Consider the following 27,077-nt stretch of genomic DNA (forward strand, 5'->3'; position numbering starts at 1 on the left):
TATATTTAAAAGAACAGGTTTTGAATGACTAGCTTAGAATATTTTCATTTGAATAATAACAGATGATTGGAAAACCACTATTTATTTATCCTACAAAATGATACAATTCCTAAGCAAATCTATAATCAATTAATACTTCAATGGTATCCCTCTGATCTAAGTACGTGCCAATTTTGCTTGATTCTATTGTTTTAATATACAATTGGTTTCAAGAACCATCTCTTTTAAGCCTTCTAAGTAAGCACTACATACTTTTAAACTCGTGGAGTGATCATGTGAAGAGGAAAGAGAGTATAGTAAACCAAACATCTTTAGTTTTATAGATTGAGCATCCCTATTGAAGACACTGAGCTTATATGAATTCTTTCCTGGACTTCCCCATGCTCTCCTTGCCAGTCACTCCCCACTCAACTCTATCTGCCATATGATCTACTGAAATCTGACTGCTCTACTTAAAATCTTTCAGTGTCTCCCATCACTTAAGAAGAAAAAGTTCAATCTCCCGTACACAGTAAGAAAACCACCAAGATACCTGGTGCCTTTCTACTACTCCAGTCTCATCCTTCTTTACTTCCTGCCTACCACTTAATGCTCGAGAACAGTCTTCTTTCCAAACTTTAGGTTTTCAGAATCATCTGGAAAACTTGTTTAAACACAGATTGCTGGATTCTATCTCTAGAGGTTCTAATTTCATAGGTCTAGTGTGAGGCTGAGAATTTGCATCTCTAACAAGTTCTCGGGTAATGCTCATGTTCCTGTTCCAGGTCGTGTTCTGTAACCACTGTTCAAGAAACACCCAACTGTTTGAAGTGCTCTCTCCCTCCTACACACACTATTACATTTCCTTATCTTATGTTGAACAACTTTTCTTCACTATATAATTACCACTTTTCCTTCAAGCCCAACTTGGAAAATATTAGTTTCAAGATCTGTAAAAATAGAGTTAATAATACCTACTTTAAAGATTTATAATGAAATGAAATATAAAAATCAGTCAGCACAGAGCCTAATATAAAATAAGTATTTAAAAAATGATAGCTATATTATTAGTACTGGTAATTGTTTCATTCTCCAAAAAGTCTTCTGTGAACCTTATATATTATGATTCATGTTTCTGGATATGTTTTTTTTTTCTCTTTTTGCTGTGTATCAATGTTAAACAACTTACCATTATATGTAGAAATTATCTATATATGGCTACTTGCCCTTATAAGTAAATGTTTTCTAAAATAGTGATTATTTTATTTATCTTTGTGCTAGAAACACCTGGAACAGTGCCTGGACTATAGCAGGCATGTTAGTTGGAACAGTGCATTGAATTTGGGAAGCAAAACTGGGGGAAGAAAAGGAAGAGTCTAGTTGCTATCTCATTCCTCTACTTAAAAAGGTTATTTGTTTTGGTTTTGGTAGCTTGATTTGGAGTTCTGTTTTTATTTTTATTTTTTGCATTTTCTTTCTTTACTAGATCACATTTATTATTCAACCCTCTCTAGGCTGGCTTCTATTCATATTAATTGCTCTTCTCAGTCACCAATGACTTCCATGCTGTGAAATTCAATAGTCACTTCTCTGTGTACATCTTACTTCCTTTCCTCAACAGATGTTACTACTCCCTTCTTCTGGAAAAATGTATCTCTCTTAGATTTCTTTGCATCAGCCTATTGTGGTTTTTATCCTGTCTCCCTGAGAGTTCCCTTTTATTCTTCTTTGCTGGGGCCTCCTCTATGAAAAATCTAAATATTGGAGTGTTTCCAGCTTTGGTAGTGAGTCTTATTCTCTGTCTACATTATCACCCTACATGATTTCATCCAGGCCCATGGATTTAAATTTTATATCTCCATTTGGGTGTTTAAAAGGCATATCAAACTCAGCATGCCCAAATCAGAGCTGTTGATTCCCCCTCAAAACACCTTACTTTGTTTTTCCCTCATCTTCAACGTTTTGGTTAATGGTCATACCATCCAACACAAACAAGAGCCATCCTTGACTCTTCTGATTCCTGCTCATATGTAAGCTATTGATCAGCAAGTCCTACTATTTCTACTTCCAAAATATTTAATGTATTGAATCCATCTACTTCTTTAGATTTCCACTGCCAGTACCCTTAATCTCTTACTTGTATTCCTGAAATGGTCTCATAGTCAGGTAAATCTTGTTTTCCTATAATGTATTATGCACAATTACATAAAATCAAGCCATTCTCTTGCTCAAAGCCTGTCAAAGCTTACTATTTCACTTAGAATAACAAATCAACTCCTTACTAGAGCTGAAATGATTAGGCCCTCGCCTCCTTTCCTGACTGCATCCTATGCTGCCCTCTTCCTTACTAATCTTTGTCCATGTTAGCCTTCTTTCTTTTCCTGGAATGTGACCAACTTCTTCCCATCTCTGCTGGGAGTACATTTCCCCAGATTCTGCATAATTGGCTCCTTTTCATTATTCAGGACTCAACTCACCTGTCATTTCCACAGAGAACTTCTCTGACCACTGCTTCTAAAGTAGCTCATCACCTGTCACACAGACTTCAGCAAGAGTCACTACCACCTGGAGGGGCTTGCTGGATCCCTTGCCCAGTGTTTCCAATTCAGTAGGTTGGGGTGGGGCCCAAGAACTTGCATTCTTACAAGTTCCTAGGTTGTGCTGATGCTGCTTAAAAGGGGACGGACCACAGTTTGAGAACACCTGCTCTAGCGTATCACCCCTTTACTTCCCTTATCACTCTTATTGCAACCTGAAAATAACTTGTTTATTGATTTGTTTAGAAATATTGTATAAAATGAGGGATCTCATCTGTCTTATTTGGAACAGATGCCCAGTAGTCCCGGGAACATAGAAGTTGCTCACTAATATTTTGAGTAAAACTGGATGATTTCTGGTTTTATTATTTGGGCAACTAGGTCTATGGCATGATGCTATCAATCAAGATGGAGAAAAGAGAAAAAGAAATGGTTTTGCTGAAAAGAGAGTTCAATTTGGAACTTGTATTTGACTCTCTTATAGAACATCTAGATGAAAACATCCAGAACTATCTACATCTAAAGCTTCTTGGAGAGATTGAAGTGAAGATGTAGATTTTTGTTGTCATTGTTTACAAAATAATAAAGAAATGTATTGACCAGAGGGAGTGGTCTCCTTTTAGCTTGATATTTTTGTCATAAGTCTCGATTTTGCCATATTTCTTCCAATCAAGTCATTAATGGAATCTTTAATTGGTTTGAGATGTGCGAGGGAGACTGGGTTAATTCTATTTTGTCCTAGTTTTCTAGAGTAAAATAACATATAAAATAAAAAGTATTCATGAATCATGCATAGGTGAAAGTAAACTTAACTTTGAAGCTGAAATGTTTTAAGAGGGCCATCCTAATTAATATTGGAGGGATGTTTTCACTTGCAAAAAATTTTTAAAGTATTTCAATATACCATCATAAATGCAATTGACTTTTATAATCATTTCTTGTTCCTTTTATCATTGTCCCAACTGTTAATAATAACATTATTTTTCCACTTATATAAATCTGGAAACTGAAGTCATACTTATTACAACAGAAATAAATGAGGTGTGTTATATACATGGGTGAATTTCCTTTTAAATTACCTGACTATCATGCAGCTAAGAAAGTATAAACTGCCTCTTTTTAACATACATACACATGCAAAGCACAGGGACTAATGAAAATGTTGACTTGGCTACACAAAATCCAATGAGTTGATTAATTACCAAAAATAACTCCACCAACCAGGAGTTTGACTTAGGAAAAATAATATCCATCTTATGGACATACACTTTGTTAAAAACTGATCACTTCAATGAAGCATCATAGTGCATAAATGTAGAAGTAAGAAATACTTCTACAAGAACAAGTAACAAGAAGTTACTTGTTCTTTAAGAAGCTAGAGATATCCACATGTGAAAAATAAATCTAGACACAGACCTCACATCCTTCAGAAAAATTAACTCAAAATGGATCATAGACCTAAATGTGAAACATAAAACTATAAAACTCCTAGAAGGTAACATAAAAGAAAATCTAAAAGGTCTTGGGTTTCACAATGACTTTTTAGATACCACACCAAAGGCACGATCCATGAAAGAAAGAATTGATAAGCCTGACTTTATTAAAATTACAGTTTTGCTCTATGAAAGACACTCCTAGAAAATGATAAAACAAGAAAATATTTGCAAAACACCTATCTGATAAGAGACTGTCATCCAAAATATAAAAAGAACTCTTATAAACCAACAATAAGCAAACAATCCATCCAATCAATATATGAGCCAAACACTTTAGTGGACACTTCACCAGAGAAGATATATGGATGATAAATATGAAAAGATATTCCATATTATATGTCATCAGGGAAATGCAAATAAAAACAACAATGAGACACAACTACACACCTACTAGAATGGCCAAAATCCAGAACACTGACAACACCAAATGCTGGTGAGGATGTGGAGCAACAGGAACTCTCATTCATTGCTGGTGGGAATGCAAAATAATATAGCTACTTTGGAAGACACTTTGGCGGTTTCTTACAAAATGAAACTAAACCATACTTTTACCATATGACCCAGCAATTCTACTCCTTTGTATTTAACCAAAGGATTTGAAAATTTATGTCCACATGAAAACCTGGACACAGATGCTTGTATTAGTTTTATTTATGTTTGCCAAAACTTGGAAGCAACCAAGATGTCCTTCAGTATGTGAATGGGTAAATATACTTTGATATATCAAGACAATAGAATATTATTCAGCACTAAAAAGAAATGAGCTATCAAGCCATGAAAAGACATGGAGAAAACTTAAATGCATATTGCTAAGTGAAAGAAGCCAGTCTAGAAATGCTATATATTATATAATTCTAACTATATGACACTCTGGAAAAGTGAAAACTGTGGAGACAGTAAAGGATCAGTGGTTTCCAAGGGCCAAGGGGAGGAAGCAATGAATGGGCAAAGCACATAAGATTGTTAGGGCAATGAAACTATTCTGTATGATATTATTAATGTAATGGTGGGTATGTGTCATTATACTTTTGTCGAAACCCATAAAATGTGTAATACCAAGAGTGACTCGTAATATAAACAATGGTCTTTGGATGATACTGTTGTGTGAATACAGGTTCATCATTGACCAAATGTATCTCTCTGGTGGGAGATGGTAATAATGAGGCAGGGGACAGGGGGTATTTGAGAAACCTGTACCTTTCTCTCAGTTGTGCTGTGAACCTACAACCGCTCTAAACAATAAAGTCACTTTACATATTTCCAAATATTGAATATATTTGATTTTGCTTTTCAGTGATTTGTTTAAGGGATATGACCAGATCTAATTAGAGCAGTTCCAGAGAATTATTACATAAATTATGAGAGTAACAAATGCAACTCATTTAGGAAAAGGCAAGATTGTGAGAAGTAATAGAAACAATTACCTGAGGGTGCTCTCAACTGCTGCTCGGTAAGATCATCTTCACAGGTCCTGGCTCCCAAAGAGGCAGTTTCTGCAGAGGACATCAGAGTGAAAGGTAATTAGTGCACCATACCCAGCTCTGATATCATAGTTGATATCACAAGAATTCAAAAATTGGCTATCAGAAGAGAAGTATCGGGTGGAACTCAGGTGAGTCTCCAGCACTCCTTATAGCCTAGTGGTTGGCAGAATGAGTCCAGGGAGTGGTAGGTTTAGATTTTATTCTTGATAATCAGCAACACAGAACAAATTCAACAATACAGATAAAATTTGGAAGCAGGAAAGGCTCACTCTGATTTTTACCTTTTGGTTATTTGGCCAAGACTACCTTGGAGGACCATGTATTATAGCAACAATGACACATTACACAGATTATGAGCATACTTTTACTTCTCTGACAAGGTACCAAAAAGAAAAGGAAAACTCATTACTGTGTATGATAGCTGATGTGAGAAACCAAAGCAAACATCAGGCACTGGAAGGGGGACGGCAGAGGAGTAAGTCCAAGTCATCAGTAAACCCACATCTTCATTCTGATCATTGAGCTCCAGAGCAGAAGCGCCAACAATGTCTTGGTTTGCTAAACTCACCCCTAAACACAAATCATTATTTTCAACCAACTGCATTCTTCCTTTTTGTTCCCTGTTGTAGGGAAATCTATTTTAAAGCAATATTTTTTTTAAAAAAAGCAAAACAGACCTCAGAATTCACCTTCAACACATCATTCCTTCTCCACACTAAGTCATCACATGCCATTGATTCCATGTTACAATGTCCCTTGTCACATGTCCCTATTTCCTCTGTCCTCTTCTCTTTCCTGACAATTTCAATAGACTTTCCAACAATCTATCTGCCTTTCTGTCTTGAATTCCTTGTCTTTCCAATCTAAGCCCTCATAACATCTCAAGAGTTATTTCTTTAGAACATAGAATCTTGAGTACGAATCATGGCTCTACCACTTTTGAGGTACGGGACCTTAGGTGAATTTCTTAACCTAAGCCTCAATTTCTTTATTTGTAAAATAAAGATATAATTATATAAAGAATCAATAATTATCATAGAAAATACAAATAAAGGTACAACATGATATAGTTTTTAAAGTTAGAAAGGCCAGATATTATTGAGAAGTTTACAAAGATATCACACAATTCTTACACTGCCAAAGAGAATCATGTTCATCCAATATATTCTAGGCAATAGCATCTCTGGTTTAATTCTGAGTTAATTAAACAAATGATTAACTTTGAAAAAAAGAAGTATATATTGAGGCACTATTACAGCTTTTACTAATTGTTTTTCATGCTGTATACCAAACCTTTGGCCTTTAGTGGTAATCTATTTAAAAACAATACAATCATAATGAGTACTCAGTGCTTCCCTCCACAAAACATTATGTTTTCTCCTAACTGTATTTTAAATTAGCCATGAAAGGAAAAATTTATCCTCAATCTTTGCTTATAAATCCAGGTTATAAGTTCCACATAAATCACTGCCTTGATGTACATGCAACATGTCACTTAAGCAGCCCACTTTCTTTCTGTTTACAACCTCTCATTATCTTTAGGCCTTTATCAATGTGGTTCCTTTGACTTTGAATACCTTTTTGTTCTTCTCCTGGTAACCCCCTATTCTTCCCTCAAAAGCAAAAGCAAGTGTAGCCTCCTTTATGCACCCATAACAATTAGCTTATATGCATATTGTAACACTTGCCATGATGTTTTATGATAATTTTTTACATGACCCATGTATATTTCCCCAATAAATTATGACTTCCTCAAATGTAGCTTTTCATGTTCACTGATTCTCAAGTAAGGACAGAGTAAGACATATCAAAGTCACCTAGGAACCCTTATTCAAAATACTGATGTAGACTCTACATCCTGAAATAGATGAGTCTCAAAATAAGAATTTTGTAAAAACTTCCAAGAGCTTCAGGACTCTGAAGAGTTCAAAGCTCTGTCAGTTATACCAAACATATATAAGAAACCTCAATACATACATAAATGTGTGTATATATAAAACCATTTCTTTCCCTCTTTCTAGCAGAAAATAATTTATAAAAAATCCTTACCACTTCACACACACACACACACACACACACACACACACACACACACTTCAGTGTATCATATAGATTTGCTTAGAATGGATATTAGTACCTAACTAATATCTACTAATGGATACTAATATCTACTAATGGATACTAATATCTACTAATGGTACTATTGGATATTAGTACCTAATTTGACCAAATACTTGCTATTCTTTAAAGATTAATGAAAATAAAAATAACATGATGAAAAATTATTGAATTTGTATCTCTGCCAGGTACTGTGATAAACTATTTGTACAGAAACAATTGTAATCATCACAATAAGATCATGAGGTAAATATTAATTCTTATTTTACAAAGAGACTAGAGCTTATAGAGGTAAAAGTAACTTGAGCTAGGTCACAAAATTAGAAATCAACAAAGCCTAGAATGAAACCATTGTCTATCTAATATAAAAGTCTGTGAAATTTTCTATGTATCTATTAATAGCTGTAGTACCCCAATAGAAGGGAGCCCATCAAGATTTTCCTAAGCTTAGCAAAGGCCAAACGCCAAGTGGGGGAAAAACAACTCTTCATTAGTCCTATGAAAATTCTGCTATTTCATAAAATACTTAACATTCCTTGAATATAAAATATAATCAAATAATAGTTTGGTGCCACATTAAAGTCATTTCATTTGATAGTGATTTAAGGAAATAAAATGTCAAAATCAGAAACTGTTATTTAAGCTCATAACTTAGGTCATGTGGCACTTGGTGAGTGCTCCAACGAGAGCTACTTGTGCAAATAATTTCATAAAGGAATGCAGCTCAGTATGCCACAGAATTCCTTTTAGATCTTCAACAGTGTTGTCCCTTTATATAAATGATATAAGTATTTTAATAAAGGAGCTTTCAACTTATCAAATGAACTGATTAATCTATACCTTTATGCCTGGGTAAAATGAAATGTTTAAACCCTAGCAAAGATACATAGCATCTCGCAATAATATCAATTTAATAATCGCTCTGTAATAACAAATCTGACTCTTGTTAACATGATCTGTCTCTTTTGCTAGTCACTTAATTAGATTACTAATTTGAGTCCTCTAGCATCTGACCTTTCTCATGTGATACTCTTTAAAAATAATACCATTGACTTAGTTTATCCAATATTCTACTCTATCCTGTCGATTTGGTGATGATCACACATTTGAAAATGGTACCAAATTACTCCATTTTTATTAACACAATGTAGGAGTAATCAACAGCATTTTCTGTGGAATAGTATATTGATCATCACAATCACCATCATCGACAACATTTTACAGAGTATTTGCTCTGTGCCAGGTACCGAATGATGCTCTTTATATGCGTTAGACACCTGGAGCCAGTGATGGAGCTATGATCTGAACACAGTTTCATTTCAGGGATAGTTCTCTTAACCACAATGATATATTGAACTATAGATTTAAAATCCCAAAAGAAGCTTTCCTTTGGATTTTGCACTTATTTATAGTTTCATTGTTTTCATTTGGCTTGAATTCTGCTCATCACCTATTCCTTTAGCCTAACCCAAATGGTTACATCTACAAAGACAAAGCTTAATGCCAAAATGTTTAGGGTTCCTATTCCTTTTAATTGCAAGAATGAAAATTCTCACACTTTCTCATTAGCTTGCACTGCCGTACCCACCCATAAGCCTACGCATCTCATTACTCCTTTTTCCCTTTCCCTTCCTTTATATGAATGATATTTAGTCCGGTAAGTTTCAGGTGTTTACTCCTAGTTGAAAAATCATCAAGTTCCCATTTGGCAAATCCCCGCCACCTGTCCCCCTCCTGCTTGTTGGAATAATGATTTTAAAGAACTAAGATCAATATAAATCTCATGATCAGGGAAAGATCTGGAATTTAAAATTTTTAACAGTCTAGATATATACGAAGAATTCTAAGTTTAATATTTGGGAATAAATCTAATCTTCATTAGATGACTGCAACAGCATGTGCTTTAAAAACTGTTATCAGCAAAATTTGGGAAGCGTTCAGCACAAGTTTAGTGATAACTGGAATTTTTAAAATAACAGGTGAATGTTCAAGCTGTCAAGTATAGTACTAAGATAGTATTTGCCTACAAAATTTCCATATCTCATCCTCTCCCACTAATTTGCTAAAGCATTAAACAATAAAGTATATCACTATTCTTAGCAAAATGTGCAGCACATAAAGTATATGCCACCAAACAGAATAAATACTAAGTCAACTGGTCTAAAATAATAAATAGAAAAAAAAACATTTTCTGTAGTGCTAGGTAACATTTCGAATCCCATTTTACCATCATCTGAGAAGCCAAGCCCAATTCCTATTTTTTTTAATTGAAGAATAAGACTAAATTCTAAAACAGAGTCCACAAATTTGAAACAATCTTCACTCCACAATCCTTCTAGCACCCCCGCCCCCTTCCCCATTTCTCTTTTGGAGCCCCTCTTATCTCTACCGGAACTAATTTTTTTCCAAAGGCACAGAGCAGCAGAGATGGGATTTGGAGGAGTCTGACTCCATAGCTCTGTACTTCCCCCCTGGACTTTGCTGCCTCCAGGCAGCCCCCAGGACTCCTGGGCCAGAAAGCCTGAAAACGGAATTCTTTTTCATCCTAAGAAAACAGTTCAGACTCCTTCAAAGCAAATTCATCATACCAAGATTAATATTTAGAAGAATACATCAAATTCAACATTTATTACTATCTTTGTAGTTTACATTTTAATAAAGACCTCTGAACTTGCTTGGGCATTGCAAAAGTAAAGTCAGTGTTCAGATGAAGCAAGTTTACAATTAAAAATGGTTTCAAGTGGTCTTCTCCATCTTTTCCCTATGCGGATACAAAGAGTGCTCTTCTAAAAAGCTAAGCAACTCAGCAGGCTACCAAATGGTTTTGGGTAACCAAGCAACATCATCTTTGTTGACCTGCAGTGCTTTCTCTGAAATTATTTCTTCCGGGCAGTAATAGATTGAAGAGCATTGGATGCTCCAGTGTCAATTATCTGAATGGGGCTGGATTTGCAATTTTTTATTTTCTGGAAAAGTGAAGCTCCTTTGCCCTGCCCTGTCTGATTTTACCCAAAAGTTATCTTTATATAGTAAGGGAGTAGTCTCTCCTAGGACCTTCTAGGCCAAGAATGTGTGATCACTTCTTTCTGCTTCTTGAATCATCTACCACCTCAGTGTAATGGGGCCTCTAAAGAATTTAATAAGTTCCTGATATCAATTAGTTTTCATAAATTATTCATACATCTTCTTAATGTCTCAACATTTTTAAATGTTCTTACTAAAACATTTTTCTTAAATTTACTAATTCCTAATAACATTTTTCCACGTAAGATTCTGTTTAATTTTTGATTGTTTTGAAATTAAAAGATCAAACCTCTATAATCATAATTTGAGCATAACATTGTATTCCCATCTCTCAGCCAGTTGCCCAGTTATCTAGATTTAAGTCTTTCTGGGATTCATCACAATCTCTCTTTACCTTGTCTAGAGCAATTTTCATTCCTCTGCACATTGTGCTGGCTTTGCTAGTTTGCTCATCAACATGAAAACCTCTGATCCAAAAACTGATTCCTGGCCTACCCAATAACTGCCTTTGTTCATGCTGAACACTGGCTAGTTATTTCAACTCTTTGCTTCCTATCTCAAAGCTAGTTTGGTTGTTTTTTTTTTTTTTTTTTTTTTTCAATTTTATTTTATAGTGGTAAGAAGACTTAACATGAGATCTACTGTTAAAACAAATTTTTATGTTTGTGTGCAGTACAGGATTGTTATTGTTGACTATAGGTATACTGTTGTATAGCAGATCTCTGCATCTTACTCATATTGCTTAACTGAAATTTTATGCTCATTGATTAGTAACTCCTCATTTTCCCTTCCCCCCAGTTTCTGGTAACCACCATTCCACTTGTTGAGTCTATCAATTTGACTACTTTAGCTACCTCATATAAATGGAATCATGCAATATTTATCTTTTCATGACTGACTTATTTCACTTAGCATAATGTCCTCAAGGTTCATCTATGTTGTCTCATAGCTAGTTTTTAATCCATGAAAGTCTCTACTTTCTACTCCACAGTTACCAAAAATTTGAGATAACTGTACATTAGGTCAAAAGCCTTTCAAAATTACTTTTTAATGGAAAAAAATCATTATCCAGTAGTTCTTCTTTATCACCATTTCTTTTTGAAGACTTCTCACAAGGGTATCATTTATCCTTAGGGAAGGTACATTTCTTTGGCTCAGTCATATTATTTGATTCTTGGAAGCTTCTATAACTTTTCTTACACTTTCATCTTAAAGACTTCTGCAATGATAGGTGCCTCCCTCTAAGACTGTACTATTTTTTAATGACTACAACTATAGACATGAATCAGTTTCACAACTTCTAAAAAATGCTGTCTGTAATCTGTAATTTCGTGATTCCCAAGATTTTATTTTAATTACAGTCAATAAGTTACTTGGGCATACTTCTGTGGAACCATTATCCATGAAACCATCATTCACTCTTGATGTGGAGAACCAGAGAAAGTAACCCCTGTGCTGAAATAATGGTCAATTTATTTTATAACTATCTGAGACTCATTCTCTTTACTCGAAAAGTTTGAGCAGGCAAAAGATAAAAGGTGAGACATCAGTGACATGACATTACCTACTCTGTCATACCAACCTGGCCCTCAGCAGACCATGTTCAAAGAAGTATTTCATTAGGACAATGTTGACTATTGCTATGAATATATTTGTGCTGAGGAAAAAAACCCATGGACTTACATACCAAATACACCTGGGCTTGAATTCTAGCTCTACCAGTTTCTAGCTACTTGCCATTGACTAAGTTATTTAATCTCCCTGAAATTCAGGATTCTACATGTAAAAATGGAAACAAAATACCAATATTTCTGGATAGTGATAAGGACTAAAGTCAATACATATAAACTGTGCAGAACTGCATAAGTAGGAGTTGTATTTAGGCATGATTCTTCTCTGGTTTTGATCTATCCTGCTGAACACAAGCTAATAAAAGAAAAGACTATATCAATTTGGTATTATGGCTTTTTATAATAGATTATATTTATATGTAATGTACTCTTTGTCCATCAGTTGAGTTAGTGTTTTAGGCCTTTAAAAGATAACTATTATTTGTGAGGATATTTTGAAAACAGCAAATGTTAACAAAACTAAACATTGATTTCTTAAGCAATGCAGATTAAAAATATTTCTAAAATCCCTAAGCAAATTTTACACATGCTGCAATAAAAATGTGCATCAAGTTGTAAAGACTGTTCAATGGCACTGGCTTGGCCTTTTACAAAAATTACAGTGACAGAAGATGAACTCTGAAGGACCAATAGTGATACTCAAGTCAGCTCTAGGTTTTTTTCTTGCAAGAGAGGGATCTTCTCCTCCCTTACTATAAACCTCCACCATCCACCCTCTAGTAAGAGAAAAACTTGACAAGAAGTTACAATCTGCAAATGTCGCAGTCTGCAAAACTTTACAAATCTTCACCTACATACAAATATTGGATTGAAGTAGTTTTCTAGATTATTCCTGACACTGCAGGCACCTAAATCATATGCCTTACTGAACACATCGTTAAAACACAAAATACCTTTTTTTTTCAAAAGCAATTCATAATGAACCAAAGAAAATATTTTAGAGTTTTCATAAAGGCAGTGTTTAATGGGAAAGGTATGAAATAAGGAATTCAATGAGTAACCCTGACTTCAATCTGTGTAAATTTAAACTGATTTATTAATATGTTGGAGCCAGTTTTCTTATCTGTAAAATGGGGATAAAATTACCTCCTTTTTTGCCACCATACCTAGTCATTATAAGGATGACATAAAAGTTGTTGTTGTTATCACCAACTCCAGGGGATCACGCAAAACAAATATACACAATCTTTATACTATACTTTCTAAACATTTAATGCTTAAATATGGTGACATGGAATGTACCACTACTACTATAATAAACTACTCTTTACAGTTACATTCGTGGGGGAAGTTACCACTTCTCATATGCAGGCTTATTTACTTTGTGAATTATATATGGCCATAAAAGAAAATCCTCAGTTAACTAGATAAATTCTTTTTACCAACACTATAATTGCTGAAATAAATTTGCCATTAACCTGAGATATAGAAAAGATTCCTAAATTCTATGTAAATAATCCTTGGCCTTTCACTGTGTAGAATTTCCTGCATCTCATCATATTAGAAAAGGTCAAATTTATATAGTTATATGCCCCAAATTACACTTATGAGAATTGACTTAGGCAATGATGGATACAAACGTAAGTGAAATAAACCTGGGGAAAAAGTTAGTGAAAGTATTCATAGCCCCAGAAAAGGATGATTAGAAAGGCTACGTTAGAGCCAAGAGTGAAAAATGTACTATTGGAACCTGCTATGAATTTTCAAGACAATACTGTACATATCCATGAAATGTTTATTTAATAAATCATTCATTAATGAGCAAACAGATTAATGAGATTTGGCACATTGCTTTCTTTGGACTGTGTTAGCAGTAGAAAAAATTGTTTCTGAGACACAGCCAATTTATTTTCTCCTTTGCCTGAATGCAAGTATTGGCAAAACATGCTTGGATCTTGGCAAAGTGAGAGCTTTAAGCAGGGTTACCATCATCACAATTTCATCTTCGGGGTGCAGTGTGGGGGACAGAATAGTAGAAGAGGAGTACTGCTGTAAAAAAAATATCTATATCTATATATGTGTACTGGAACATCCATCCCACTTCAATCTATTATGCTTGGAAGAAATTATGGAGAAAGGAAGAACAGTGACTCCACTGGAAAGAAAAGGAATATTAAAAAGTACAAGACTGAGGTAGGAGAAAAGATAAGGAGCTCAGTTTTAGACATGGATTTGAGTAGAGATGTTTAGTAAATATTTAAGTTTTGGAAACTAGATCTCGGAAGAGAATTCGCAGTTGAAGATATTTGAAAGCCATGTTAACCAATGACTTGTGAGTAAATGACAATCGTAAGAAAGAACGTGCAGAAAAGGAAAATGAAGGCTGAGGGCAGAACTTTGGGGAACAAAAATTAAGAAATTAAGTGACATTGAAGGATGATAAAAGATACTAACAAAGAACAAAGAGATAGGCACAGGATCCTGGAGTGACTGGCAAACAGTAGCCAAAGGTGGAGGAGGAGGGAGAAGCTTTCCTAGTAGTTAGAGGCACAAGTGTAAAATCACACAAAGAAGTCAAATAAGCTGAGGTCACTGTAGATGTTGTGAGAGATGATGGGGGCTTGGACCAAAGAGGAAGCACAGGAATTGGCACATATTTCAAAGAAGGAGTAGATAGGACTTGCCCATGGGTCTGATGAGGAAAGTGAGGGCATGAGAAGAACCAAAGATGATTCTAATGCTTTGGGCCAAAGAAATAAGAAGAATTGAGGTGCCATTTACTGAGATGAGGAAAAATGCAGGTGGAAAAAGTTGGAAGGAAAGAGAGGGTTTGGAACCAACAGTTCTGAACATGTTTAGTTTGAGATGTCCTATTTAAATATACAAGTGTCAAGTATGCAAGGGTGTGTGTGTGTGTGTGTGTGTGTGTGTGTGTGTGTGTGTCTAGAGAGAAACAGAAAGAAAGAAAAGAAAGAAAGAAAGAAAGAAAGAAAGAAAGAAAGAAAGAAAGAAAGAAAGAAAGAAAGAAAGAAAGAAAGAAAGAGAGAGAGGAGGGAAGGAGAGGTCAACATATAAATGGCAGTTTAGGTTCTTAAGATGGGATTCAGCAAGATCACCTGGAGAATGGGGGTCCGTGATGAGCGTGGGCTACACTCCTACACAAAGCACACCAAGGCTGGAGGCACTATGAACAGTCCAGCCCAGACAAGAGAGGTGTTTTATCATTGACAATACTTAGAATTGCTCACACATAGTAAAAATAATAATAAAGCAGACCAACTTTTAGTCAGTTTTAATACTTTTTAAAAATTCCCTGTAGGTAAGGCACCCTTTTTGTTGCCTGCACTAGGGTGAGATAGATAGTGAGAAAGATTCTCACTATTCCTTCCCAAAATAAGGAGAGACCACTGAAGAAGACTGGGCAAGAATGAGGTAGGAAAAAAGCAAGAGAGAATGGGGTGTAGAAAGCTTAGTGAAAGAAACATTTCAAAAAGAAGGGACGGGTTACTGTATTAAAAGCTGCTGGGGTTGATCTAGTTAGATGAGGACTAAGAATCTTTCGATTATTAGATTTGTCAAAGAACGGGTCTTTAGAGTCCTTGACCAGAGCTGCTTTTGTGGAGTAGTGTGAGGGCAAACACCTCTTGAACACGGGTATAACAGAAAAGGAAGATGAAGAAAATGGAGATGTCAAGTGTAGACAATTCTCTGAGGAGCTTTGCTATAAAAAAGGACCAGAGAAACGGGGTGGTATCTGGAGGTAGAGGTAGCATCATGGAAGGGTTTCTTAAGTAGAAAGACACAGAGAAGGGTGGTATGGTGATGGGAAATAATCTACTCATGAGGGGAAATTTAATAATTAAAGAGAGTGAGGCTGGGGCAGGTGTTACAGGACAGACGTGGGTGTCAATGTCAGAAAAAAACAGTTAGGGTGAAAGTCAAGTGATCACAAAAGTCACTGGAATTGAGGCTCGGGCTTACCATGCTCATAGACGTTGAAGACTGTCAAGATCATGACAATAATTGAGGAGGAGGGTTGGGGTAGTAGGAAGGACACAGGAAAGAGGCACCAAAATCAATATGAATGATAAGACAGGGAGGAGGAAAGCAGTTCAGAAAGTGAGCCCTTTTTGTTTTAGCAGATAAAATATACTTACTGCCCTCTTTGTGATACACAGTGACAGCAATTATTTTTATTGAGTAAAGATCTGGCTAGCAATCCTGTCAGGCTATGAGCCAAGACCACTACTTTTTCATTGTAGACATCATGGAGGCTATATGAGCAATAAAATTACATCAACAAAGATGGAAACTTTGCAGAACATAAATAGTTCCTTATGAAACTCTCAAGTTTTATGGCAATACTATCACATTGTATTTTCTATAATCTTTCCAAGTTTGATCACAAAAGCTAAACTACATATAGCAAATTATAGCCCATGTATTTTAGGATTTTGGTACAGGATGATTAAAGGTCTCAAAAGTGTGTGCTGCACTGGTACTGTTCTCTACATACCCATTAAATTTGTTGTCATGACTAATCAGATGAAGTATCTCATGATTACAGTTAATGTAAAAGGTGACTCACAGGTTGAAATCACACTGCCATTAACATCTTAGGACTGAAACAAAAAATAATTGTGCAAAAGAGCAAATATGTCATTATTCTAAAATACATGATGACAGCAAATAGTATGGGGAAATGAACCTTAATAGGTATAAATAATTAATTCACAAATGATGACCACAATTCAAAAATACAAAAGGTACAAAATAAATAAAAATCAAGAAATCTGATCACCTTAAAAAAAAAAAAGCTGTGTTTATGAGGATGGGGAGGAGCTTGATAGTAAAGAAAATTAATTAAGTAATTTATTTTACTTCACTTCTACAAACTATAAATAAAACATCTCTAATGTGGCAAATAATTTCAGCTAAATTCAGAATTCCCTTTTGAGGATTTTTAACATTGACATTATTAAGGACTTAGAAAGGATAGAAAAATATGTTGAATGAAATAAAATAAGCAACATGGGAATAAATTTCATCTTTTATATGGCCAACATTTGTGTAACTTTCTCATAAATTTACACCTCTTTATGGTGATCCTGTCCTCAAGTGACAACTGTTACTGTAGTGCCCTGAATACTCCAGAGCTCTATTTCCGGAGTGAAGAAAACTGACCTCTAATTTCCAGAGGCTGCTCACAAGCGTTGAAAATACACAGAGCCGTGTGTGCTTTTTGTAGACATGCTACAAACTGTTGAGGAGTATCTCCTTATATTCACAAAATTAGAATGTAAGAGGATGAGGCCAAATGGCATATGGGAGAATCAATGTTCATTTGTTCCAACTCTGCAACCCCATCTTTCCTGTCATACCTGTGAAAGGGTTGCACATTGCATGGTATTTATGGGTTGATGCTGGACCCCTCTGTCTTCCTTCTTCCTGCCAAATGCCATAGAGGCATCCCTCTCTTACTAAAAGTCCTATAAATAGGGACAATAGAAACTTCTCCTAATTGATCTCCAACAGAAATGTCACCCACCATCAATGTTCCATTTCACCCCATATCTAGTTCACCTCATGACCAGGCTCTTGGTTTATTTATATTTACAGACTCAATAGTATATATTGATTATTTACTAGGTGCAAGACACTCTGAAAGTCCCATGATGGAAGTACGACAGAATAGTAATGTAGATGTTCCAGTTTAGCCCATCTTTTTTTACTTAGAAAGATATGACAATGACTTACATTGTTCCACATCTCATAAAATATTTCCTCTGTATTTATTTATTCAGCATATATGACATTAATAGGCTAACATAAATATAAGCTCTAAATGTTATAAATTAAACAGAGCCCCTGACATTGTTTTATTAAAACTACCAAAGGCCGTTAAAAACATGATGAAAAATGAATACCTTTATGCTAGTTAAAAAAAACCAAAACTTTATGAGCATATTATTTCTCCACCACCCCTCTGCCCTCTAGTTGTTTAAAGTTTTATATCTGAAAGGAGAAAGTAGTGCCTCACCATCAGAACCCCTTCCTTCCCCTGTGAAGTTTCCTGCAGTCACCAAGCTTCCAGTTGTTAGTGGAATTCTGGACTCCTCCTTCATTGCTTATATTTAGTTAAGTAGGTTGGCTCAATGGATTTATTTTTAATGCTTTTCTATTTTCTATTTGCTTACAGCCACCTGAGTGCTAGCCTCTTACTATGTTGATTGGCCCTGAATGAGCTCTCTGCCCCCGGGTCCTCTTGCCTATGGCTGCCAGACCAAACTTCCTACAACACCTCTTCCGTGATGCCATTCTGACACGCAAAAGCTTTGGTATCTTATTTTCTGCCTCATCAAATCCGAACTTCTTTGCTTGGCTTTCAAAGCCTTCCACGTTCTTAACTATCTAGTTAATTTTTTGCTGCATTCTCTTAAATGGTCATTAATAGGCTATTTAGTTCAGTTTCTTGCTTCACTTATAATCTTACTAATTTTCTTTCATCTCTATGTCTGAGTCATGTCATTACACCTCCCAATCCTAAAGATGATGCCAAAATAAATAAATAAATAAGCAAATAAACACACAAAGAAAGAAACTCTGTTTCATTTTCCTCTCCTGCTCATTCTTCATGTTCTTATTCCTGGACCAGGTACTAGTTTTTCTCAAACTCTGCAGTTTCAATGCTCCTCTAAACAGTACTGGAACTGAAGTTCCTCCAGATGCCATAATTTACCTAGCTAATTGTGACAAGTACATTGATCCTGGCTACTAGGCAGCTTCCAAACTCCTTAAGGAAAGGGAACTTTCACTTTTTTGTCTCTCACAACCCCAGGCCAAATACTACACCCGAAGCTGTTGCTCAGTGGATTCCTCTCAAGTGGGTTTCTATAATCAATAATGGCAGCCGATAAGAATCCCCCAGATCATTCTGATTCTGATTCCAATTAACTCATCAAGTATTTGCCACATTTGCTATTAGATGCAAGTTTTTGGTATTCTTTATCAAAGATAAAAGAATTTCAAATCCAGTTGAAATAGGCTAAATAGGAAAAAAAAAAGTTCTTTAAGGTTATGTGCAAGCTATGTTAGCAATTCTTTCTCCTTTTCTCTCTCACATGCTACATTTACACACTGTAGCAATGAGTTATCCTGTACTGTTTTCCTTTCCCCAGTCCCTTCTTGTGACTGCTTTGTGAATGTGTAAGTCATATGCATTTAATGCTTTGAAGTCCAAGCACATTCTTGCCTGAAACAAAAGCTCCAGAGGATGAAATAAGAGTATACAATTATTTCAAAATGGCAATAAAATCACCTCCCCACACTTCCCTTGAGAACTATGGTCAAGGAAGAGCGGGCTGAGGGCTAAAACAGACTGTCAACTTGACTTTTAATTTTATGAACTATGAGAGTTTGGACAAGAAAATATCTTCAAAGGGTCAATATCATTTCTATAAATGGGAAGACTTAGTGTGAAAAGACTGCTTTGAAGCAGTCTTAAAGAAAAATAAAAGACTGTGAGCAAATATCAATAGTGTTTTCTCAACTTCTCTTTTCTCCCCCTCCCCTTTAAAGGAGCTTTTCTTTCTTTTAAGTGCAGGGATTGCAGTTAAAAATTATTTTATAACCCTTAAAATGAAAACATTTGCCTATTAAGCTCTAACAACCCACATATTCTATCTGTAAAGTATAGTTTGGCCTCCTGCTGTTTCATTTAACTTTAGCTTTACCTTTTTTTTATTGTTTCTTAATCTACCCTAATTTGCCCAAAGCTAAACCCCTTATTTGCCATTCCTCAAACTGTTTGTTTACATCTCGCTGGAAATGTGCAACAATAACAAAGTGTTTTAAGAACTAGAAATAATGATAGACTCAGATATCTTAATTCACAGCCTAAGACATTTAACTTAACACACATTCACTCAGAGCCCCTTAGGAGACAAGAGCCACATTTGGCTAGGAGATACTAAGATGAAACAACCTTCTCATGCCCTCAAGGAGTTTGAATCTGGAGGAGGAGACAAAACAACCCCCCATGTCACTATGAGGGGAAGTGATATGCTGGCAATAGGAGCCAAGTATTCTTGAGGCAAAAACAAACAAACAAACACCATAGAGCAATTAACTTTGTGGCAGAGAAAGAATTAATGCAGTATGAATCTTATTCCCTATCATGACATTTAAAAATTTTTTCTGTCTAGGAGAAATAGTTTACCAGTTTATGGACAAATGATAAGACAAGGACAATGATCATCTTTTAAAACCTTCCATTCAACGTACGTAAATAACATAACATGATAAAAACAAAGTGCTGTTGAATTGGGACTCAGAATTTGTGTTGGACTATGAATTAGCTATGTGGCCCTGAGTCATGAAACTGCAGGGAGCCTCTGTTTCCCCAGCTGTAAAATGAAGGGGTGGACCTAGAAGAGTTTTAAGGATCTTCTTGGCTTTCCCACTATCTGAACATCTGCAATTATTTTTTTCAACTTATAAACCCTTGCTACAAGGTTAAGGATGAGAACTCATAAGATTGGACAATAATTCGGCTTTACTTTAAATATATGATTTGTGAGTGCTATGGTCTGAATGCTTATGGCCCCTGCTCCCAGATTCGTATGTTGAAATCCCAGTTCCCAAGGTGATGGTATTAAGAGGTGGGGCCTTTTGGATTAGTGCCCTTATAAAGGAAACCGCGGAGAGCCTGCTAGTCCCTTCCGCCATGTGAGGACGCAGTAAGAAGAAGCCATTTATGAGGAAGTAGGTCCCTCACCAGATATGTGATCTGCTGGTGCTTTGATTGTGGACTTCTCAATGTCCAAAACTATGAGATATAAATTCGTGTTGTTTATAAGCTACTCGGTTTATGGCATTTTGTTATAGCAGCCCAAACAGCCTCAAACAGTGAGTTTATATTTACAACCATCCTTTCTCACATTCCCTTTCACATTATTAGCCTTTCCGTCTTTTATATTTGCATAAGCCTTGATACCTTCCAGAGTATGTTCATATTCATCATCTCAAGTCTTCTGAGTAACCCTCCACAGGCTAATCATACTTCAAATAATCTTCCCTCACTCTGTTGCTGCTAGACATACCTCTTATAAATGTTCTGATTTATTTTTATTTCATGTGACTCTATGCTTCACTTTATGCTTTTACCCCTTTCTTTTCTCCTAAAGGGACTAGATACATCATTTCCTACCCCGTCTTCTACTCACTTTCTCCATTGCCTGTTTTTCTGAATCACTGAAGTCGATTAGTCTTGACTGAGTGCTTAAAGCTGAAACCTCAAGGAACAGAAGCACAAAGGTGACTCTGGATACCACTTCTGTCAATTTGATTTAGAAAAACTCCAGTTTCCTAAGATGGTTGCTTCAAAAATACAGTGTCCCTAGAAGCTCTCAAGTTAGTAACTTGTGCCAGGGGGAAGGAGGTTTGTCCGTGCAGCCAAGGTGCTAGAGAGGCAGCGATTCCCCACTTGAGGGAATGGTCAGATTCGTGGAGTGGGGTTTCAGGGAGGACATTAAACACAGCAGCGTGCTAAGAGAGCATCTTTATCTTTAGAAAGGTAATTTGTAAATATTAATATATGTCAAACTATGTGTTACCAGTTTTCTTTCAGGGTTCTTAGAGAAAAGCATTTCTTGTTAAGAAATATTAATAATCTAGTATAAGCTATAGACCTTCTTCCTATAAAACTGCACATATAGATAATTTAGCAGGCAATTATAAGGGGTCATGGAATTCCTAGGCCCATGGATCTCAGGTTAATAAGCAGTGCACAATGGCCTAGGTCAGCTCTTTTGTGGATATTGTATAACTCTGGAACAAGTAATCTTCATTCACTTTTATGACATTAATGTAAAACTTTTTCCCTTAACAGAAAACCAAGAATTAAGTCATCTAATTGGGGCAGTCACAACTGTCTAGTTTCTTTTTTGTTTTTAACAGTTATCAAAGACAAATTATTGAAGAACAGCATGATGAAGGTTAATATCAAACCATGTGGACATGTTTGAATGGAGACAAATCTTACTGATCATTAAGGTAAAAACTACGTAGGTTTGGGATAGGTAAATAAAAAGAAGAGAAAAAAATAAGGTAAGAATAAAATGGAATTCCTCTTCAAAAGAAAAAAAAACTGCATTTTTTTCTATAATATAAAGTTCAAAAGGAAGTAACTCATTTTTAAACAAATAATCAAATGTTTGGGAATGATATGCTTACATATTGCCAAGAAATGTCATTCTAGGAGCGTAGAAGTGCTAATGGGCCTCTTCAAACACTTAACTAAACTCTTACATCGAATACAGTTTATTAAATCCAGAATGAATAACAAATAACAAATGTCATCTAGAGAATGTAGATTACCAGAACATCCAATGTTTTTATATTGTGGCTGGTTTTAGGCATAATTCTGAGAATATGAGTTCTAGATAAATAATATTTTCAATAAGGCATAAAAATGCCAGTATGCAAAGCAGCTGCATAAAATTTAATATGTATTCTACAAAAAGTGGGAAAAATTTTGATTTGAAAACCAAACTTAGGAGGAAGAAGAGATTTTAATCTTTCAACTTGGTTTTAAATAAAGTTGATTTCCAGACATCCTTATTAATTCTCCAAAAATCTCAACCACAAATTTTATCACTGAAATACCTAGGAGAAATATGAAAACACTGAAAGATGATGATATTTTTGGCTCACTAACTTTTGTAATGTTCTTTTTCTTCCTCCAATAAACTTGTGAATATTTTCAATCAAAACACAACAAAAAATTCTTATGAGACTTTACTGAGAAAAAAAATGTGCCTTTAGAAAAGTTTGGTGAAATCAAGAAACAGAACAGATACTTAAAGTAGTAATGTCAAATTGTTTTGAGACAGCTAAGAAACAAAATTCTTTTTCACCATTCAATGAACCCTGAAGTCAAGCCTTTTCTTACAAAACCCAAAAGCATATAAAAAAATTATCAAGAAATGAAATTTTAGAATTTTTATTTTTAGATAAAAATTACATGATACCAATATAATAACATTCAAGATCCTGAGAAAGGCCATGAGTCAATTTAAAAATTAAAACTTTTAAGCATCATAACAGCACATAATCCTTGTCCCACAACTACCACCATTGTCTTAAACACTCATAATAATACTTACCATTTGCAAATATGTCAATAAAACTTAATTGGCTTTTGGGGAAATTAATCTGGTTGAATGCCATCAAATGAAAAATTTTTAAAAAAACACATCAGATTTGCAGTTGTAAATTACATAATACATTAGACAGAAAAACACATTCACTGTGTACTACTAATTCATTTTTTTCTCTACAATCCTTATCTAACCTAAAAATATAACTCTTTCCTTTAACTCATTCAGATTAAAAGAAGGAGGTAAGTGCTTAAAGTATTAGAGAGGGTCTTTGAGGGTATGCTTGAAATAAATATTTACAACTATTAGCTAGCATGGATGAGAAGCAAAAATATCAATATGCTTTTTCTCCAAGGCATATTTTGCTTCTTAAATTTGACATAATACCTAGTGCTACTTACTGCATGAAGAATTAAAACTATAAGTTTATCAAACATTTTTATACTAAAATCCAACTAAGAAAAATAATGCCTGTTCTTTATTAGACAATATGTACTGAACTGAGAGTTCCACTACTAAGGTTCAGAGTGCACGACTCAACTAATTACAAGTCTAAAAGTTTCATGAGTTTCACCCCAGGTATCACAAGCTGAAATTCCAGGCCTCTGTGTCATTCCCTGAAACATCTGCAACAGAATTTAAAATTCTTGATAAATGAGATAAGCAAAAGCATTGACTTAATTAGATTTTTAAAGCATATTTATCAATTCACGTGGTAAATAAATTAAAAAGCTTTATACCAAAAAGCAACATATAACAGAACTTAACTTTTTATTTAGAAGTTGATGCTGTAAGTAAATGTTGTCTACTTAGCGCTGTTTTAAACATGGCTCTCTTAATATTGGCCCAATTAAATATTAATATAAGATCATGCTAAAAAAAAAAAAAGTCATAAAATTAAGCTACTTTAAATGAGATATGTGTGTTTTTTAACATTAATTGGATTTTCTCTGTTCTTAGGATCTATGATTCCAAAGTACAATCCCTAACTCTGTATATCTTTGTGTACATATACATAATCTAATGTGTAGAAGCATCTGATTGTATGTTTATCTGGAGTAATCTGTTTTGGTTTCTTTTCTGCCAAACCACTTCTGGTGTTTCAAGCAGGGCAATGACAGCATACACCTTCTTGTTATTATTTATGTAGGGAAGGCCAAACCAAATGTCTGGGTGGGTCTCCAAAGACATAAAATTGGTAGCTTTTTTTCCATCCACAGGACCCAATTACATTTAAATAAACTAACTCCTAGTGAAAGATTGGCTCCAACAGAGAATACCACATAACCACAGACACTGAAATTAAATCACAGTCATAAGTACAGAAGCCACCAACATATTGTTAAAAATAGTCTTTATTACATCTTTGTGCACACATGTATGGCAAATAATGCACATTAGTTATGAAAAGAAATTGTTCTGTTAATATGTCTTCCTACGAAGTGCATCCTTCTCTAGGATTCCCTAACCTATAAAAGTTTTCCATCTCAGGCTAAATGTGTAGAAATACCAGCAGCTGCTCCCAGAACTTCTCTCCTCACGAAGGCAGAAAAACTGTCATGTGCTGCTCGGGCTGTAAATGGATGAGTCCTTTTGGCTGATCCTGGAGTGGCAGAGACCTGACAAATGTGGGAAAGTCCTCAGCTGTGAGATGAGGGCTTAGGTTGTGGGCTCTTGGTCAATTGGAAGGTTGCATTAAATGTAAATTATAGGACTCTTCTTTAGATATATACTCCTTTCCATCAAGTGAAAGGCAAGCAGAGCATCACACTCATTCGGAGATGGCCTGGTAGTGGCTTCCTATCAAGGAGAGGAAGCTAGGCAGTCACAAGCAATTATAATTGCCATCTCTGAAGGACAGAAAGGAAGGAAGGAAACATTTTTATATAAACCCATATTAAATTTCCTTTTTAAAGTGCCTCTATGCATTTCTCTTTCCAATTTATATGAAAAAAGTATTAGTTTTAAAACTACAGCAGAACTGGCAGTAAATATCCCCGCAACAATTGTTCTTTTATTAAATATTTATTGAAATAAATTCCTGTGCTTTCTCATTTTTCTTCTTCTGGTTCCAATATTTATTTACAGCTGATTATTAACATATGCCAGTATAACGGTTTCATCCATACAGAAGCCGAAGGGTAAAAAAGTCACACACACCCTTCTAACGTGACCTGTAGTTAGACAGAAAACAGTTTTCCCAGTCACCGCTTGGCTTCCTGTCTGTGACCTCTGAAAAGCATTGGAGGCCAGGGTTAATGGCCTTTCCAATCTCTGTGATAAGAATTCATTTTGTTCTATTACCAGCAGTTATCTGAGGAGCCTGCTGCATCACTTCAGCAGGGTTCAATCAATGAGAGGACCTAATGAAGTAACCAGCTGTAGCTCTATTTCCCCGGCCAGCTCTATCAGACAAATAAGATCTATCAGTCACATCTTAAGGCTGATCCCAGACACAGCATCTTCACTTGCTGAACTCGTATGCATATGAACTAATGATATCCCACCATTTCTTTTAAAGCTCCCCTTTTGAGATAGCTTTCCTAACACTGAAAATGAAAGGGTATGAGTTCTGAAATGTTAAGAGGACAATGATGCAAGATTAAAGAAGCATGGGTTTGCAGAACAGTTAAGAGTTTATACAAAGAGCAAAATGTTAAAATTATTAATATATAGCATCGCAGCTTAGGCTCTTAACTCAGCAATCCTAAAATATTTTTACTTTGGGGTGGTATTTCCTAATCTTCAAGAAAAAAAGGGAGGATGAAAAATTACTATTTTCAATATTCATCATTTTTATTGACATAAGTTTAATGGCAGGACTTGAATTTTGACTAGGCCTTCAGAACGGAAATATAATTATGCTATATTTTTCCTTTTTGCACAAATATCAGTCAACATAACACTGTAAGTTAACTTTGGATTATTTCTTATTAGCTAGTATCATTAATCACACAAATAGAGTTATTGTAAAACTCTATTATTTATATATTTTAATTTTTAAGTTACTAATTTGATGACTCCCCAATTCAAAAGAACATTTAATAATGCTATTTTTACACATGCAGATTTCAGAAGGGAAAAAAAAAAATCAAAGCCTTGAACCTTCAATTAGTGGCCTCATAAATGTATTAGACAGTCATTAGAAGTCCTGTTCAAAATTAACCCTTCTGTGCAAAGGGCTACTGATGATGGCTGTACAGTTTTTAGACTATTTCTCAGGGAAATATTGAATGTTTCATAGGAAGCCATGAATAGAACATTCATATTTGCTGATATGTTGAAAGCTACAAGTATCTTAGCTTATTAGGTTAATCATGATGAATTTCATGTAATGCAATTTGTATTTTTTTAACTTCGCTGCTCTCTTAGTCAAATTGGAAGGAAAGAAAGCATGGCTATTTGCTGTTATGCTAAAGAGATGATATCTAAGGGGAGCTATGTAAATGAAAAGTTCTTACTAGCCTTGTACTTGCTGAACACATTCACACAGGCAAAAATGCTTTATTTTATTAGAAGACAATTGTTATTCAAGCAATATTGCTAATGTATTATGACATAAAAGTACCAAAGACTATATCTCCAAATGTTTTTAAATTTTTATGGATGTATAACACTGTTTTCTTTTACAAACTGCAATCACAGAGATCCTTAAGTGATATGGGTATGATATCCAGATGGTCTTTTCATTTCAAATCTTTGGAGATGT

General features: G+C 35.1%; 1 protein-coding gene across 3 annotated transcripts in view; it reads right to left on the minus strand.

Moving 5' to 3' along the window:
* ZFHX4 (zinc finger homeobox 4) overlaps positions 1 to 27,077 on the minus strand; it is a 179,048-nt gene that overhangs the window by 30,105 nt on the left and 121,866 nt on the right. For all 3 annotated transcript variants that reach the window (XM_012739180.2, XM_012739178.2, XM_012739179.3), the window contains exon 5: positions 5,437 to 5,505. In XM_012739180.2, coding sequence (XP_012594634.2) covers positions 5,437 to 5,505 — 69 coding nt within the window. The remainder of the gene's footprint in view (positions 1 to 5,436; positions 5,506 to 27,077) is intronic.

The sequence above is a fragment of the Microcebus murinus genome, chromosome 7, assembly GCF_040939455.1.
Source record: "Microcebus murinus isolate Inina chromosome 7, M.murinus_Inina_mat1.0, whole genome shotgun sequence".
Taxonomy (NCBI): Eukaryota; Metazoa; Chordata; class Mammalia; order Primates; family Cheirogaleidae; genus Microcebus; species Microcebus murinus.